Source organism: Neolamprologus brichardi, chromosome 4 (genome assembly GCF_056152115.1).
Source record: "Neolamprologus brichardi isolate AB-2024 chromosome 4, ASM5615211v1, whole genome shotgun sequence".
Lineage (NCBI taxonomy): Eukaryota > Metazoa > Chordata > Actinopteri > Cichliformes > Cichlidae > Neolamprologus > Neolamprologus brichardi.
In genome coordinates, this window is record NC_142107.1 from 8,351,795 (window position 1) to 8,371,056 (window position 19,262).

Sequence of the window (19,262 nt, forward strand, 5' to 3'; positions counted from 1 at the left end):
GCCATGGGCTCTTTGTTACTGTACGTGGTTTAGTGGGGCGCACTCGGGGATGCTGCAGCATCCACAAGAGTGGCAGGAGCCGACAAGATAAAAACTTGACTGTATTGATCAGTGCTTCTGGTGGCTGTACGATCATCATTTTTGAACACAAACTGACAAACTGCAACACTAACATCTAAATTACTTGCAAAGCAGCGTGACAAAGGATCATCTGTGGTTTACAGCTGCATTATCACACCTATAAAAGCACACATTTAAAGGCAACACATTAACATAAAACAACTTTATTAACTGATGGTCTTTCTCTTATACTTTTTATGTTCCTTGTGATGTTTACACATTAGGCTTTCAGATCAGGCTTTCTATGCAAGCTGCTCATGTACTTAATGTCAGTGCGCATGCAGAAAAGTATGTGTACACATTAATATTGTAATATAAGTCACCATATGGATAAAGGACACGCTGTTCTTTCATTACTTACTTTCACACACACACACACACACACACACACACACACACACACACACACACACACAGATGTACGGACATAAGTTATTATCTCGGTGTAGATAGTTATTACTATCTACACTGTCGTTGTCCCCTCACTCCTCCCTCCCCTGCAGTCTCTTTCTTTTGCCTTTGACAAAGACTAATGACAGAACTGAAGACTGGCTACCTTGAAATTCATCCCAATCTACAACATAGACAAGTAGCATCTCGGTGGTCTTCTGAAATGCTACGACCAGTGTAAGAGATGACCATAAGTTCATGGATATAAGCAAATTGTTAGCATGAGCAGCATAAACCACAGAGAGGTAGAAAATACACAATGATAAGGAATTGATCACAAAAATCCACAGCTTCTAAACAAATCAATGCTGAGTCAAAGCAAATAAAACAGAGAAATAATTATATAAATGGACTGCATGAAGGAAAAACCTCTTGAAAGAAACCTAGATGGCAACATCCATCCATCCTCTTATCCAGTTCAGGGTCACAGGGGGAGCTGGAGCCTCTCCCAAATATGATATAGGGCAAGAGGCGGTGTGAACCTTGGACAGGTTTCCTGTCTATCACGGGGCTAACAGAGAGACAGAGAGAGAGGCAATCATTCACTCTCACATACATTCACACCAGCAGCGTATTTAGAATCACCAACACATTTTCTGGATGTGGGAAGAAGCCTCACAGACTCAGAGAGAACATGCAAACTCCCTCCCATGCAAATTTGAAACCAGAACAACTCTTGCTGTGAGGCTAACCACTGCACCACCATGCTGCTCAAGTAACTGTATGCGGCACAAAACCAGGTCATTAATAGGTCTGACGCAAGTGCTCACAATCTTATATCACCACTAAATAAATCAATAGTGTATGAGCGAGTCGTAAAAAACAACAGACAAAAATAAACTTTAACAACGATCCCCAGGATGATAGTTAAGCTATTTTAATTGCATTTTTTATAAAGTAGCAAAATGAATGTGGGGAAAACCTCATCTGAGATATTTTTTTTATTCTCCCTTCGTATTCCCATTTCTCACTTTCACTGCAAATGAAACATTGGAATGAAATAGAATTCTGTAAATTATACTTTAGAATTTTATGATAATGTGAACACACACAGACACTGTGACACACAGCACAGTATGGGGTTCAACGGTTAACCAGCATTATTCGCAAGGTCCTAAATACTGCACAAGAAGGGAAAGGAAGAGAGAAGGAAGAGGTTAAAGGGATATATGTTGCTACAGCATCTATTTTTCTGTCTATCACTAAGAAAAATAATGATCATCCACCCACCCAGCACATGGCCATAGCAGATGGAGATAATTGGTACACAAACAGCACATCACTATCATCACTTGCGCCAACAGCAAACAATGTACAATCGGGAAGTGTTTCATGGGAGCTTTAATGATGTTTTTTTTAAACTACAGTATAGAAAAGACTTGTTTTGATGTTTTGTTAAGTGTTATAACGATTTTGATTATTTTATTTTAATTTTTTTTTACAAATAACCATAAAGTAATAGCTGTAATAGATATCACTCTGCGGTAAGTAGCATTTTTATTCCTTTGCTGGCAGTAGATGTATCCTGAGCTGTCTTGTAGCACTGTGTGAAGGTTCATATACACAGGTTTAAGGGTAATTAAACATTGATGGTGGTCTTTGATGTCCTGCAGGAAAATTACCATCAACAAAAATTCTGCTTTATGATTTGTACCCTTTGTCTTTTGCTCTGTCTTCTGTTTGCTCTGTCTTCATGTTAGCAAAGTTCAGCATCTGTTCTTCCCTCTGCTGCAAAACGGCATTGATTGTCTCCTTTGCGGTCAGCATGCACCATCAAACTCACGTTCTTCTTTACATTGCATCACAACAGTCACATTGCTATCTTACATCTCATAAGTTAACCTTCATAAATGAAAAACAAGTTTTTGTATATTAGTTGTTTATCTTCTCACTACATGGACCAGTGTAGAATGTGTTTGTCTTCCATATTTATTTATTTATTTGTTTGTTTGTTTCATTTATTTATATATGTTGCAGCAGTCCGTGTTGCACCTTGCAAACAGTATAGATTTAAAAATACCACTCCCTTCATGTGACCCAAGAGAAATTAGTTGCCGTTGCCACATGTAGCCCCAGAGCCCCTGCCCTTTACCTTCAATCTTCCTCATCACATGATAAGCCCTAAGAGACTGGGGTAACAGCTGTATGAAAGCCCCACGATCCAGCCCAGGAGAACCATTCAAGCTAGGCTAGCCTGGCCTGGCCTTATATGAATAAGTGATGCAAATTATCCCAGAGGGCAAATCATGCAGGTTACATAAACCTGTGCACTGTACTTAAAGTGTGCCTTATACGTTGCCTGCACAGCAGTAAAGACTTAGACATGTTCTAATTTTAAAAGTTTCAGGTTGGTTCAAGCTGAGGCTAAATTCCTGTAAATTTCAGTGTGGACATAAATTAGATTTATCCACTGCAATATTATATATATAGAACAATTAAAATAAAATAAAAAAACATAACCATAACATATAATATACTGTATCCATGCATATAAATTAGTATGCATGAACAGAAGTGATGCGTGTGCCTATTTTCACGCACATCAGTGTATCCTTGAATCCATGCGCACGTGAGGAACACAGACCTTTACGTTTACAATCTAATTTACGCACATATGGCCCACTTGCATAGTTAATTGTATGCTGCCTGATGCAATGCAACAGCGCTATCTTCTGTCCTGAAAAATTACTGCAGGACTGCAGTAAATTGATCCAGAGTGAACAAGTGGTCCTTTCAGAGTCTTTTTTTTTTGTCACCTATCTAATGTTAATCTGCTGATTCATCTGGATCACTAAACTCTGTCATCTAATTCAATGAACATCTGAGTGCTCATGTGTGTGTGCAAGATCCACCCACATGTGCAGCAGAAACTGTAAGTTTCTAAAAAGGATATATCAAGGGAAGGAAAAAACTGTCTCTTCAGCCCACATGTTCTCTTCTTCCTCTGCTTTCTGTGTTTGTACAGCTTTGGTCCTTGCTTTACTATTAACCTAATCATTCCCCTCTTTTGCTTCAGTTTCACACACACACACACCTTTTTAAGCTAAACCTCTTCCTCATTCTCCTGTAATTTTTCAGCTTATATTTGCCTTTTCGCAGCATTATTTTTCCACCCGTCCGCCCTCCGCTTTCCCATCTATTCTCCCACCCTGGATGTGCCTCGATCTCTATCCATCTCTTTATTCCTCCCCTTGCAGCTCCCTTCACCCGTCTCTGCCTCTGCCTGACGTCATTGTAACTGCAGAGTAAGATTCAGAGCTTGCTCGACAGTGGGCATCATTCTATCAAGAGTGACAGAGGCAATCAGACCGATGAGCACGGGTAGAAGGTGGAGCATTGAGAAAGAGGTAACACAAAAGGGACTGAGCCTCGCCCACACTGCTGTGGCATGTCGGGTGAACACACTATGCGCACTATTTGGCCAGGCAGATTGTGGGCAAGGTCGGCAGCTAGAGCATTTTTAATGATGTGACTCACTCTGGCATGGTGAAGCTAAGCAATGTGAGAGGGTTAGAAATAGAATATAGTGACATACTGATGTGTCAACATACAGCTAGAAAAGGGAAAAGGAGACTTGTGGAAAAGAGAGATTGATGGAAGGGTATATAAAATTCGTTTTTTTATGCTGAAGACTTGCTAACTTTTGTTTATATGTATAAATGTGTCTGTAAGCAAAAAACAAACAAACAAAAAAACAACATAAAAAAAGACATGAAGACCGCTGAAAGTCAGGATGAAGCTGTGAAAATGTATTTGATATACAGATGTGTTCAACACTTATAAGATCGTGGGTTCACAGTCAGAAGGATGTGCAATATGAGTTTTCATACACACACACGCACACACAGATAAGTAAGAAATTAAAATGCAGTGTCACAGTCCACATTCTCAGCTACAGCATCAAAGAGCTTCCTCTCGTCACGCACAAGTTTCCTCTGAGATGGGAAAATAACTGATGATTTGGTTTTAGCATTCATTTAGCTTGGCTTCCAAATACTTACAGAAAATGTGCAAGGTGCCATCCCCAAGTGCCAGTTTCCTCTAAGAGTACACAGCAAAGATAGTTTAACTGGCTGGCATATGGAGATGGATGATAGTGGATGGTGGGAGATGTGCGCTTTAATGTTTCCACAGGAATCCTCACTGCAGTCTAGTGTTTAAAAAAAAAAACAGCAAAAAACAAAAAAACAAAAAAAAAGAACAGCACATGCCTTGAGTTCTCTGGGTTACATTATGCAGATCATATTAGCTTTGTTAATGATTTTGTAAAGAGGTAAATCACCGACACTGACAGTGCCACCAGCAACTTATAAACAAAGAAGCCAAGCAACTGCTCTGTGGCCCCGAGAGTCAACAAACTTCCCCTCTCCTTGGTAAACACCCAATGGATAAACTAGTTGGCATCTTAGAAGGAAAAGAAAAGGACCACATGGATTCAAAATGCAACAGAGCATCACAAAGCTGATAGTATGTTCAAATGTTCTGAAATGTGTTTGCATGCTGTTATTTATCGTTTCAGATTAAATTATTATTATGGAACTCGCTGAGAAGCATTGACGTCAAGCTGTGGTTTGCATCACTCAGAATGCTCATCACTGTAAACTATAAATAAAGATGAAGAATACTGATATAAAGGACAAATACATGAAAAAAAAATGAATCCCTTTAAAAAATAATGAAATGATGATTAATGATAGTAAACTTGAAATACTAAACTAACAATAACTAAATCTGAAAGACATTATTAATGTTAAAACTAATTCATTAGAGAGGGTAGGAGGAGGCTTTTGTGAAACACAGCCATCTTGTGGAGTAGTCATGTAAGAGCAACGTGATGTGGCTTCAATCAGCAGCTAATTAGATTAAAAATTAAGCTGCTGTCTAATGCTTAACAATATTAGAAAGAAGGAAAGAGAAAGGACAGTGGAATACGTGAATACACTTTAATACTAATAAGAGTAAATAAATTAAATAAACATTAATTACTGTGAAATAAAAGTGATATATGCAGTGACAGTTGAGGTTTCTCATTTGCAGTTTCTGTCTTTACCTATTTTTTTAAAGAGGTTTATTTGAAAAAACAAAAACAAAAAAAAACAACAACTCAAGCAATTGGAGCACAAACTCCCATAACAGCTACTGGCTGACCCGTCATGACTAGCACTGTTCTGAAACGTGTCTGGTTGTTTTCGTAGCTGGTCTGAATGAGGTAAGGGAGTACCAAAAAAATGAATGAATGAATGGAACAAAAAAGAGATACGTCGTGTGCCTGCGTCACCTACTCCCCACCTGCGGAAGGATATTTTTGACTAAGAATTGTAGTTCCGGGATCTGGCGCTACTTCCCACGATGGAAAAGGAACTGGGAAAGCCTTACAGGGCGTAAGAATACGTCGGAGTTACACGTCGCCACTAGCAGGTGCACAGCATTGGGAAGTCTTACGTCCGAGGCGAGAGATGGCATAGCATATGGCGTTTTCTCTTTAAAACTATAGGGGAAAAACGAAAAGGCACGTCCTCCAGAAACCTTAGCGTGCGTTCGCTAGAATAATGTCACGGTAAGTTAACCGGGCAGGCCTTCCGTGGTACACCGTTTTGCACCTAACTACTAGCTAAAAGCTAAACGTAGCATGTTTGGCTAACAGCTGACAAGTCAATATGAATGGATGAGCGTTAAATTTCATGGCTTATTGTTTGATAACATTTGTGGTGTTGACCAAATGTGTGGTCCCTGATGGGGGTGTTTTTTAAGGAAAGAAAATGTTGTGTTATTGTCTCGTAGCTGCAACTGACGTCAGCTGGGGGTTTGACGTAACAATAATTGAGTCATTTCTGAGCATTGTGCTTCATACATATCTTTAAGTTTAAAAAAACACAGAATATTCAGTGAGATTTGTGTGTGTGAGTCGGTAACATCACGTGTGGTCTACCATTAACGTTTCAGCATTTCTGGGTCAGCTGAACGGTTTAACGATGACACATACAAAGCTGACAGATGCTGCAGTCTGTACCAACACAACAGATGATTTACACTCAAACGTGCCTCGTAGTGCTATCAGACGCAGGAGAGTCACTTGTTGCCTTATGCATAACCTTATGGCTTACTGACAACAGAGCATAGGTGTTGCAGATAGATGTTGACAAGAGTGTTGCAGTGCTTTTTTGTCATACAGCGCCTATTCCCTGCAGGTTCTTGCCTTACACTCCATTGAAACGAGGAAGTAAGGGTATTTAGACGGGAGTTTCCAGCACTTTCACTCAAAGAAGTGGCCTTCCACGAGCATCCCTTTGCGTGTATGTGTGTGTAAGTCTAACTGAGACTATAATTAAATGCGATGCATGCCAGTGTGTAAGAGGGGAGACACACACAGATGGACTGCCAAGGAGACTGAAGGTGTGCGCCTGTCATTCTTCAGCCAAAGCTAGATTTGTTGGGCACAAGGCAGAGATGCTCTGGCATACACGAACACACTTTTTTTTTTTCTTCTTCTTCCTTTGGTGAGGAGGCGACATGAGTCACCAATGTTGTGGTTAGTGAAAGGGACAGCAGGGGGAGGTGTAAGGGGAAGTGGAGTGGGTAGAGCTGATTGGGCAGGCTGACGGGGCAGCACAAACTCTAATTAGAGTAGAAGTAAGAGCTTCCTTATAGTGTTTAAAAGGAAGAGCTTTGCTGTGCATGATGCATACTCTTGGCCTGTTTGCACAGCAGGATGTTGCTTGTTGGTGTTCTTACAACAGGGTGTTGACCAGTGTGTGTGCAAACACTTGTGAGTACAGCCACACCTCCGCAGTGAAAAGGATGTTATTTTGTTTGGAGAGGAAAAAAGCACGAAAGACCCTTTGTTATAGGTCCAGGAAGGTCCTCAGATGAAGTGGATTTATTTGTCTGTGCTGTTTACATCCTTGGGAGAACAAAACTGTAACAAGTTAATGATTTCCATTTATCACATGCATGTGAGAGCATTAACTTCCAAGTCACCTTAGTTCTGTTCATTTCCTGAAAGTTGTGACTTGTTTCTGCCCAAGTTTTGCCTTTTTCGACAAAATCTAAAATACTCAGTGTGTTTTATTAATCATATGCAGAGTCACAATCGTATTTTATGTATCCGTGTTTGCAAATTTGGTGTTCTTCTTTGTAGTATAGAGCACATTCTGTGATAACTCTGAGAATAAGGATTCATATTCTGGGAATAAGGATTCATATTCTGAGAATAAGGATTCATATTCTGAGAATAAGGATTCATATTCTGAGAATAAGGATTCATAGTGGGTTACTCAGAACTTGCTCGTAATGTTTGTTTCAGGTTTGTGGACAAATTTTGCTGTCAGATTACTGATATGTGCAACAGTTTGCAGGATGGATTTTGTAATGTTTTGTTTTCTTTGGCAGGTGTAAACTGTTAATGTTCTTGTAAAGGAGAAGCTCTAAAATCCCAGGCCTCCCCTCAGTCAGACAGAGCTTCCCTGAAAACACTTGGCCATCCTCCAGACCTCAAATTGATTTCTCATCTCTTAAGTCCTAAATCTCCCTTCATGCCGCAAGCCTGCTGCTAGAATGAATCATTTTGGCAGCGTGTTTGCATGCAGGCGAGCCTCTTTTCGCAGGTTATGGTTGTTATAGTGTTATGTGGCTTGTAGTTGCTTAGATTCCAAGTAGTGGTTTGTCTTACTGATATACTGTATTATTTCTTCTCTGGGGCAACAACTCGCTTGTTGCATTTGCCCACAAAACATTATCAAACACAAACCATATATAGTGTTTTACTATTTGTATGCAAAAGACAGAACTGAGACTTGAAATCTTCTTAGATGCTAATGGCAAGAATCCATCATTTTAGAGGGACATTTGAAGTTGTCCAATAACCATATATCGGCCATTACACATATATCTTCCTGATATGCCTATGTGATCTGTACTTTGTTAGAAATGCTGCAGTGATTACTTCAGCCAGAATCATCGCACAATTACTCCAAATGTTTTCTAGCTTTCTGTTTTGTAAAGGGAAAAATACCAACTGCATCTTTTCATTAAAGTCAGGTTTCATCACAAATCCTCCAGCAAAATGTTGGGTTGTTCCCAAGCACAGTGCTGTTTAAATGTACACCTAAAGGCTGTAAATAAATCAGTGTCCTCTAGACCAGCGGTCCCCAACCTTTTTTACTCCACGGACCGGTTTATGCCCGACAATATTTTCACGGACCGGCCTTTAAGGTGTCGTGGATAAATACAACAAAATAAAACTAGTACCGGTACCGAAAAAAAGATTTATTCATAACACACGTGAAAAGACCCAGGAAAACAGAGTTAACGATAAAAACGATAACAAAAAAACCACTGAAAACCAATAAAAACCCTGAAAACCATACATTTCACACCCGAGCCTCAACTCTCGCGGCCCGGTAAGAAACAACTCACAGACCGGTACCGGTCCGAGGCCCGGGGGTTGGGGACCGCTGCTCTAGACCATTCTGACTTTAGAAAAATGTCCTTTTATTTTGTTGTTGATTGTTTTGTTTTATAGTGAGCAGAATCATGGTCTGAATGCCTTAAGGGCGAAACATATACAGACTCTGTAGACTTCTCTTGTTAATCTTTTTGTTTTATTTATTTATTTTATTTTATTACATTTTTATTAGAGTGGATATTATACCGGAGCAGACAGTGGGTGAAGGACACGTTCACCCACTGCAGTTACATAGTGTGCAAAGTGTGTGGACCTGAGTTAAAGTTGTGAATATTAGCCTATGGAAACACCATTGTTAATAATAATATCTAAAATACAGAAAGGCTGTACTGAAGTTAACAACTTTGTACCAACAGTTAGATGAGAACATGGTATTTGTCGCAGTGCTGTAGAGGGATGGCCCACTTTGCTCCCCTTCATTGCCAATATTTGCCATGTAGTTTATTTATATGCTTAAACAGTCACTTTTTTAGCTTTAATGCAAAGGCTAAAATCTTGCAGACAAAAGCTCATAAATACATGGTATGTTAAGTCTTTGTTGTGTGTTTGTAGGCGCAAGTCATTTTATGGTTTTCTCACAGAATGTTCAATTTACCCCAAGATGTGCGCTCTACATTTAGAGCATCACAACACACATTTGTACACACACAAAGAGTTTAGTAGAATAGTTAGCCTCTGGTAATTACAGCAGTCATATGGCATTGAAGAGAGAAACAAGAATTCTCTTTATCTCGTTTTTTTTTTCTTTTTCTTTTTTCTTTTTTTTTCCTCTCTGTGTTTGTGCCGAAGCTCTGCATGTCCTGGAGTTCGTTCTAGAAGAAGGGGCATTGCCTTGTTACATTGTTGTTGGTCTGTTGGACAATTTCTTTGTACTTGATTGGTTTGAGGAATGCCGTATTTGTTTAGCAGTTAGGTAGGTTTACATTACACAGGTCCTGAGTAACAGATTATGGTATCCAAATGATTTCAAACATTACATTTGCTACTGAAACAGTGAAGTCAAACACATTTATAATGTCACCTAACTTGGTGTGGTTAGTGGTTGTAAAGGTCATTTATTCTCAGTGCACCACTGTGTCTGGAGATTATCCCACAAACATATGGAGTGCTGTCAGCTGGAGGACTGACTAGCTTCAGCATCGTTCTGAAAAATGCAAATGTTGACGATCTAGAAATTAAACTGCCAACTCATTCTCAGCATCTGTTTCTTTTCTATAGAGTGGCTATCAGCTGACTTGTTTACTCCCAGGTGTCCCACCATATTGAACTCAATCAGCAAAATGTCAGGTATATTTGCAAAATGTAATTTCTTTGCAGAACTTTGGATTTAGTGTGTGTGTGTGTGTGTGTGTGTGTGTGTGTGTGTGTGTGTGTGTGGCAATAGAAAGATGGATAAGACCTTTTTTTTTTCTTTTAGGTACCTACACACCAGCTCCTGGTGGGCCATTCTCGGCTCTTACCCCAAGCATGTGGCCCCAGGACATTTTGGCCAAGTACCATCAAGTAAGAATATGGTTTCCCACATTGTTGATAAAACAAGTTTCTTGAGAAATCGAACATTTCAGATCTTAGAAATTGAGAAAAAAATATTAAAGGCTGTCACACATCTACATCCATCTTTTTTTAGTTTTCTTCAACAACAAAAAAATAGACTAATCAAATGCTTGCTGCCTACTTCAGTTAAAGATGTGAGTTGTGGAGGTTAATAAAGAATATATTAAAAGAATTAAGTGCATTCAAAGTTATGGTCCCACAGTGAAAGAGGGGTGGAATTTAGTGTTTGCCCAAGTCAAAGTGAAATAAAAGTTTTTGATTGTGTATAATCCATGAATTGGTTTGGTATGAATATCAGTAGACTTATCGTTTTTGTTTTCTGTGTTCTACCAGTTTCATTATCAGGTATTTACGACTAACCATAAATATTTAGTTTTTAAATCACCAATTAAATAACCCACAGGTTTGTATATAATGTATCTGAGGTTACTTTTAAATTGAGAGGAAAAACGTAGTTAAAATGTGTTTTTGTGCTGCCGGTTTATATCTAAAACACCTACTGTAGCCTGTTTGGGCGAAGGTAACGTTGTTCAGCAAAAGTTACCATGGTGATCTCGTCAGTTTAAAACACTGCTCGTTTAATGGCACTGAAACCATTAATCTCACTTCTTTATAGCCACATTTGTTTGTTATAGTCATGTTTCTACTATGAGATGTTCCCCGATTAAATGCATGTCACTGTTTTGTTTCTGCAGAAAGACTCTTCACAGCAGCCTGAACTCCAGTATGATGAATTTGGCTTTAGGGTGGACACAGAGGGTATTTCATTTATCCATGACTTCTCTTTTGCTCTCTCTCATTCACACACACAGACAATTCTTTTCTGTCTTAAAACTTTTTTTATCATCATTTGGTGAATCGCAGTAGGGAATTTTTTTTTTTTTTTTTTTAGATATGAGCATAGTAGCTCTATTATGTAGGTGAAGTACATGTGATCTCAGGGTTTTTCCAGCCTTGACCTATTATGACGATGAAGAAGGCTATTTATTGAATCGTCTTTGAGTGTGTATTTTGAGTTTTAAACCCCAGAAAAAGGTTTTGTTAATCTATCAGCCAAATTTTAGTGATTTTAAAAAACAATCCAAATACACACAATTATGGTTCCAATGTCATGAATGATGAAAGCAGAATTCTCTGCTTCTCTGAAGTGTGCTGGTTGACAACTCATGCAAAAGTAGACTACTCTCTCCAGTCCTCCTGGAGACTCAGCTGAGTTTGTTTTAAGTGAAGCAGCTTTCATATCTCTGCAGTGCATGCCCACAGTATTGTAGCTGGTACCATTTTCCATTTTATTGTTCTCCTTAATCCAAGAGTTTGCAAGTTATAACAATTTTAATATAGAGCCTCACAGATAACAAACTAAAGCTGAAGTTAAGGCTGAATATATTACTTTCTCTTAGATGGTGGGGAGCCTAAGTCTTGGCTGGGCACTGAGGGCTCGCCCCAGCGTGAAGACCCCCAGCAGCGACTGCGTTGGCAAGCCCACCTGGAGTTCACCCATAACCACACAGTAGGTGACCTGACCTGGGATCTTATTGATCCTGTCCTTCCACGCTCTGAGCGTTTGCATTCCTTGGTGCTAGGAGGAATACCTCATAGTATGAGACCACAGGTAAGCTTTACCAGCAGTGTTGTTTCTTGTAGCATTGACTAGAAGTCTAAAATACTGTTAAAGCAAGCTAGTTATATAGTGATGTTACTGAAACATCGTTTTTCCCCCTCCTCTCCTAGCTTTGGATGCGTCTGTCTGGAGCCCTTCAAAAGAAGAGGACCTCTGAGATCTCTTACAGAGAAATCATCAAGAACAGCTCTAATGATGACACCACAGTTGCTAAACAGGTAAAATGCCTAACTGTATAAATGTGTGAAGACTTATTATTGTAATTATTATTAAGTCTGTCTGACACATTTGGAGATTAGACTTCAAGCATTAGCGTGTTTTGCACTATTTTTCTTCATTTGCTCTGCAGAATCCTTAAAGATCTTTCAAATAATAATGGGATGATCCCGTCTTAATCTTTTGTTCCTCAGATAGAGAAGGACTTGTTACGGACTATGCCAACCAATGCGTGTTTCAATAGTCTGACCAGTGTTGGAGTGCCAAGGCTGAGACGTGTACTGAGAAGCCTAGCATGGCTCTACCCTGACATTGGGTACTGTCAGGGAACTGGCATGGTAAGAACACATACATAGAGTCTGTCTGATCAGTTACATTACTCAGAGCAGCTGATTCAGCATAGAAGGTATTCTCCTCTTTACGCTCTCATTGTTTCTCATATCTCTCATCCATCCAGGTTGTTTCCTGCCTGTTGCTCTTTCTCGAGGAGGAGGATGCACTATGGATGATGTGCGCCCTGATCGAAGATCTTCTTCCTCCATCTTACTTTTCCTCCACTCTGCTGGGCGTTCAAACGGATCAGAGAGTTCTCCGCCAACTTATTGTTCAGTACCTGCCGGCCCTTGACCGCCTTTTGCAGGAGCATGACATAGGTAGGATCAAGCATCAAGAAAGATGATGAGAGTTTAGTCCTTGGGTTGTGAAAAAGGGTTGTGAGTTGCACCCTATACTGTACATTGTATACAGTAGGTAACATCATCTTCTTTTTTTGAACATCCAGAGTTGTCACTGATCACACTGCACTGGTTCCTGACATCATTTGCCAGTGTGGTGGATATCCGTCTGCTCCTAAGAATCTGGGATCTGCTCTTCTATGAAGGGTCACTTGTGCTTTTCCAGGTGACACTGGGCATGCTCAAGATTAAGGTTAGCCACAGTACTTCTGCTGAATCTCAATAGCCTCATGCAGTTTGCATTTTTTTTGAATGCTTTACATTTATTGTTATTGTTTTCTTTAGTCGGTGTGTGCAGTTACCAATTAGATTTTTTTTTCTTTGGGGGAGAGCAATTAGGATGGAAGATAAAGCCATCATCCTAATCCTGATCTTATTTAATTTACTTCTTGACTCCAGGAGGAGGAACTTGTGTCATCAGAGAACTCTGCATCCATTTTTAATACTCTTTCGGATTTGCCGAGCCAGCTGAGAGACGCACCTGCAGTTCTAGGGGAGGCTATGAGGCTAGCAGGGACACTCTCCCAAGAAACTCTGGAAGCTCACAGACACAAGCACCTAGCCTACATCCTAAATGAACAGGCACAGCTCAGCAATGGCAACAACACAACACTCAACACCAATCTCAACAAGGTCAGTCATTATAGTATTGGCATAATTTATTAGTCATGTGGTTTAGACAGGGAGAGTAGGAGTTGTATATTTACTTTCTTCTAAACAAAAAGAGGGGAAAAAATTGAGATTTTATTGATAAATGTTTAGGTGGTGAGGAGGCAGTCGCTGCGCAGGAAATCCACCCTGACCTCCCTGCTTTTTGGGGAGGATGAAGCAGAAGCTCTGAAGTCAAAGAACATAAAGCAGACTGAGTTGGTGGCCTCCTTGCGAGAGGCCATATCCCGCATTGCAGAGCACTTCCATTGTCTGGATCCACGCCACTCCAGCACTGTGAGTGTTTATGTCCTGTTCTGAACTACGAATCAACCAAAATAAACAGAGCATCAGCCATGCTGTACTTTCATTTGCTGTCTGTAGCATTATAATACTTCCAAATTGTGGAATTAATTTTAAGATTATTATTTTCTCACATTTTGACTTCATATCGACCCGTTCCATTTTATCTGTCTAGGATCTGACTCCAGACTACTCCATGGAGAGTCATCAGCGGGATCATGAAAACTTTCTTGTAGTATCTCGCAACCGACGGAGACGGGCAAAGGCTTTGCTAGACTTTGAACGTCATGATGATGATGAACTGGGCTTTAGAAAGAATGACATCATCACTGTGAGTCATAATTTACAGAAATGCAGGCAAAAAAGAAGCACAGCTTTAACACCGTCTGGTCTCTGTGTCTCATCCTGCTGTATTCTTCTGTTGCTCAGATTATTTCGCAAAAGGACGAACATTGCTGGGTTGGTGAACTCAACAGCCTTAGAGGTATGTGGGATTTAAAAAAATAATAATATTTTTTTTTAAATATAAAGAGCCAAAATTTTTTTATTGATCTAGCACATTTAAAATTTTAAAAAGCTGATCCAAAGGCAGATGTTTTTACATTCCACATTTAAAAATGAAAAACAAAGTAAAGAATTATACAAGTGATAATAATAAAAATGTGCAAAATAAGTAAAATTGTGTAAAAGATATGGGATAAAATTATAAAAGGACTCAAGTTAAAGTAAATGCATAAGTAAAATGTAACAATAGAAACAACTGATATAAACGATCAGTAAGTAATTATTCACTGTATGATAAATTTTGTCTTTAACAGGCTGGTTTCCAGCAAAGTTTGTTGAGATTCTTGATGAAAGGAGCAAGGAGGTATGCACATTCTTACGTTATTCTCTTAATTAAAGCTAAGCACTTTGAAATTGTCCAGTTAGCTGATGTTTCTTCCAGTGTTCGATGTCATCAACTATGCACCAGGTTTTGTCTTTGCTTCTTTATTATTGTAATGCCCTGACTGTCGAATCATACAGTGTCTTCAACAGTGATTGACGATCTCGTACATGTCTTCAGTACTCACTAGCAGGTGACGACTCTGTGACAGAGGCAGTGACAGACCTGGCCAGAGGGACTCTATGTCCAGCTCTGAAGGCTATCTTTCAGCATGGTCTGAAGAAGCCATCTATACTTGGAGGGCCATGTCACCCGTGGTTGTTCATAGAGGAAGTAGGAAAACGTTTTGTCATCATAGTACCATGTATCACACATGCATCTGTCAAACTGAAAATTTAAATTAAATCCTCTTCTTTTTACTCAGGCGGCCAGCAGGGAGGTAGAGAGGGACTTCAATTCTGTTTACTCAAGGCTAGTCCTGTGTAAAACCTACAGGTGAGATGTACAGAAAGTGTTATTCTTTGCTATTGCTATAACCCAAATTGTAATGTTCTTCAGGGGCAATCAGGGATGCATTTGACTTTAATTAGCATTGCATGGATGCTTTGTTAAGAACATAAATGGGCCATTTACCGTTAACTGTATGCTTAGTGCACTGTGTGCTTTTTGCACTACTGCTGGTAGAGATTTGGAAGTAACAAGTGGTTGTCTTTGGGATTTACTAGGTTAGATGAAGATGGAAAAGTACTAACGCCAGAGGAGCTGCTTTACAGAGTGAGTGAACACTCTATTTATTAATCACCAAGTGTTTTGTCAGTAATATGAGGCGTAGCTTCTAGTCTGTAAAGTTGCCGTGTAGCACTGAGGACTGATAAAGTGCATGACTGTTTCCCTTTGATTACCTTCTCAGGCAGTGCAGTCAGTCAACATGAGCCATGATGCAGCACATGCCCAAATGGATGTCAAGTTTAGGTCTCTTGTGTGTGTTGGCCTGAAGTAAGTTTCATTACACATGCATGTAGAGTTGAAATCATCAAAGTCACTCTGTAGAATCATATTTTCATACAGAGTCTGTTTGAATCTTAACATGTTTCTCTTCAGTGAGCAGGTGCTGCACTTATGGTTGGAGGTGTTGTGCTCCAGCATGGCGGCTGTAGAAAAATGGTATCACCCATGGTCATTCCTTCGTAGCCCCGGATGGGTTCAAATCAAGTGTGAGCTCAGGTCAGTCTGCTCAAATCATGGATGGTTACCGAGTGTTAAATTCTTGAAGTTGGCTGTATCTTATCCACAAGCCATCTTTTGCATTTTCCACACAGAATTCAGTCGTGTAAAAACAGGAATATACATGTAAAAGAAGCTTGAAGGGTAAAAGTTAAACAAAGTGAAGCTGTGTATCAATCAGGATAATGATTAACAAACCTGTTTTCTCTTCAGGGTCCTGTCAAAGTTTGCCTTCAGTCTCTCCCAAGATTGTGAGCTTCCCGACAAAAAAGAGGTGAGTCAAGGAGCATGTGACAGCTTCTCAATATAGAGCGGTTGTGAGCCAGTCTTACTATCAAGGATGACTTTTTAGAACTAATTGAAGAAAAACATCATGACTTATACTGTTTCAGAAGTCTGCTATTCTGAAAGCAGAAGTTATGGAAGTGCTGGTTCAGCATCACCTCTTTAGTTGGGATCTCTAGGTAATGTTGCTCATCAGACTGTCGGTAGATTAGCGTAGGTATTAGTGTTCTTTGTCTTCTTTTACCCTTCATTTTCAGAGTGAGGTGGCACATTTGTAGAATAAATCTTTGAAAGAGGAAAATTTTCCATGCCACTGTAGAAGTAGACTAGAAATGGCAGTTGCTAGTGCTATTAGTGACACGCTGCCATCTCCTTCCTGCAAGTAAGACTGTCTCCTCTGGGGGGAAAAAAAGCCTCATCGCTATGAGATCTACTGATTTCACTTTTATATTATTATGCTGATTGTCGAAACTATAGTCATCATGTGCGGTCAGTATCATGAATTTTTTTCCCCTTCAGACTCCAGATGGTAACTCGTTGTGTTGTTTTGTTTTGTTTTTTAATTAAGGCAATATTCTTTTAGGTAGATAATAAAACATATTTTCATTAAAATTGCTGATTAGTGTTTCTGTCAGGTGTTGCTATCAGCAATGCATTTCTAACTTCTGACTTCAAGTAAAAGCTTTCCACATTTCATTTGTCCCAGGAAAAGGAGCAGAAGCCACTGAAAGAGGGAGTGCAGGATATGTTGGTGAAACATCACCTGTTCAGCTGGGACATTGACGGATAAATGTGCAGCAAAAATGGCTGAAACCTACGACTTGGTCTCAAAGTCATAGCTTAGCCTTTTTTTTTTTTTTTTTTTTTTTTTTTTGTTCTTTAAATGTTAAAAAAAAGTGCAGAGACAAGAAATATAGACACTACTGTCAGCCTGCTAAAAGAAGTGACTACTTCACCAACCGGTTCACCCTCTCATCCTGTGTCAGTTTTGGACAATGGTAACACCCAAATGACTGAAACTCAACTGGCTCGTGTTGGCTGAAGCATGTGCACATCATTGTACATAATTTAAACTGATCAATACCCAGTACTGGAGGATTCACTGCAAGGTTTAAAATACATATATATCTATGTAAACATCTTACACACTCCTGCCATAGAAAGAGTTTGTACATCTAGGACAGACTATGACTTACATATGACTGAACAGCATTTTTTTTCAGTACCTGCAGCTCATGGTGCATGAGTGGGTGAGAAATACAATCTATTCTTTTGTTCTGCTCATAATGTTGCCATGACGAACACAAGTTTTTGTAACATTATCCTAAATTCCATTCCATTAAGGCCAAACTAGAACATTACTAAACACAAAGCTGTAAAGTTACAAACTATTTTCAAGTGGAATGTATTTTACCTCAGTATCACAAATTCCACAAAATACTTCATTAAATGTTGCACATGCCAAGTAAAGCCTTGTGAAGTTGTGATATAAAACTATGGGTATGTGTGCTACCTAAGCAGTGGTAGTAAAACGTCTGTCTTGTATAATATAATGTACATGAAGCAGATAATTTGTGTTACACCTATATATGTATAAAAAATAACTACACATACAAGTCTATACTTTGTAATGTTTTTTTGTATATGCTTGTGACTATATGTACCATTAAGGCAATTCAAACATAGGACTTTTTATCTGTATTTTACATACAGCTTTACAGACTGATCTCTAGCTTTGACATAAACATCCAGAAATAAACTATATCAAGTTCAGTGAGCTGTGTTACATGTAATGAAACATGTTCATTACTGTTTTTAAGACAAAGGTTTTGACTTTGTTCTTTTGATTTTTATCCCTTAGACTTAAAGAAAATACTTAGATGTTTCTTAGGTCTACATGACTTTTTACTTAATTGTCAAATTAACAGTTCTTTCTTTTCACTAATATAATTTACAGTAAATAATATTTCACCAATCCATAACGCTCTAAGTCCTGCTGTACAAAATTTAACTAAAGATTTACTGAAGAAAACCATCTCTTCTGGCAAATCATTTTTCTTCTTCTTGTCACTTTGCTTCCAATGAAACAGACTTAAACTTTTCTGAAATGGTCTTGAGCAATAGTTTTGCAGTCTTTGTGAAGGTCTTACAAAGTGTTTTTTCTTTGGACCTTGGCTATTTTTTCACTCATTTTCAGTTCAGAGGAAATGTTTTATTGTTAAGCCTTATGACACTGACGCCTAACTTATGTGATGAACCACTGTTGTCTATGCTGACAACATGGCAAAGATCCATTTTTAAATTGCATCTTTAGGTACTTTGTTACTAGCTGCCTGTCACAAAAAACATACAAATGATTCTCTACAAAAAATGCCAGGGATAGCAGTGTGAGAGACATAAAATAGCCAACAAAGCAAATCCATAAGCCAAAGGTTTGCAAGGTGTGCAATGTGTCCTTAAGAAGATTGACAAAAGGGGCACAAAAGAAGTGACAGGTCTCAAAAATGACAACAGAAGAACAGTATCTGAAAGTAGCTTTTTTTGAACTAAGAGGGGGAAAAATTCCAGCAAAGACCTGACAGGACTAGAGTTGCATTTGGCTCTGCAGTTGATTCATCTACTGTTCACTGAAGCCTCGTCAGAAATGGTCTCAAGAATGGCTGACTGTCAAGAAGCCATTTTTGAGGAAGGGAAACTGGCAGAAAAAGCCTGGGGTTACACAACAGCTGGACAGAAAGGCAGTGGCAACAGGTCTGA

General features: G+C 39.2%; 1 protein-coding gene across 1 annotated transcript; it reads left to right on the top strand.

The window, feature by feature from the left end:
* Window positions 1-5,903: 5,903 nt before the first annotated feature.
* Window positions 5,904-18,534, top strand: sgsm3 (small G protein signaling modulator 3). The gene is made up of 21 exons (XM_006791609.2): window positions 5,904-6,127; window positions 10,253-10,321; window positions 10,452-10,537; window positions 11,284-11,347; window positions 11,989-12,200; window positions 12,320-12,427; window positions 12,620-12,763; window positions 12,883-13,078; window positions 13,207-13,352; window positions 13,559-13,792; window positions 13,922-14,104; window positions 14,286-14,441; window positions 14,540-14,594; window positions 14,929-14,978; window positions 15,177-15,329; window positions 15,421-15,491; window positions 15,722-15,770; window positions 15,907-15,992; window positions 16,098-16,220; window positions 16,434-16,494; window positions 17,212-18,534. Exons 2-21 carry the CDS (start codon window positions 10,315-10,317, stop codon window positions 17,293-17,295), a joined length of 2,268 nt encoding a protein of 755 aa, XP_006791672.1. The 5' UTR covers window positions 5,904-6,127; window positions 10,253-10,314; the 3' UTR covers window positions 17,296-18,534.
* The last annotated feature ends 728 nt before the right edge of the window (window positions 18,535-19,262 follow it).

What these genes read in the sequence shown, in the direction of transcription:
- sgsm3 (XM_006791609.2), top strand. An exon ending in TTTTGGCCAAGTACCATCAA is followed by an intron (nt 10,538 to 11,283) that starts GTAAGAATATGG and finishes TTGTTTCTGCAG; the next exon opens with AAAGACTCTTCACAGCAGCC. An exon ending in TTTGCAGGAGCATGACATAG is followed by an intron (nt 13,079 to 13,206) that starts GTAGGATCAAGC and finishes TTGAACATCCAG; the next exon opens with AGTTGTCACTGATCACACTG.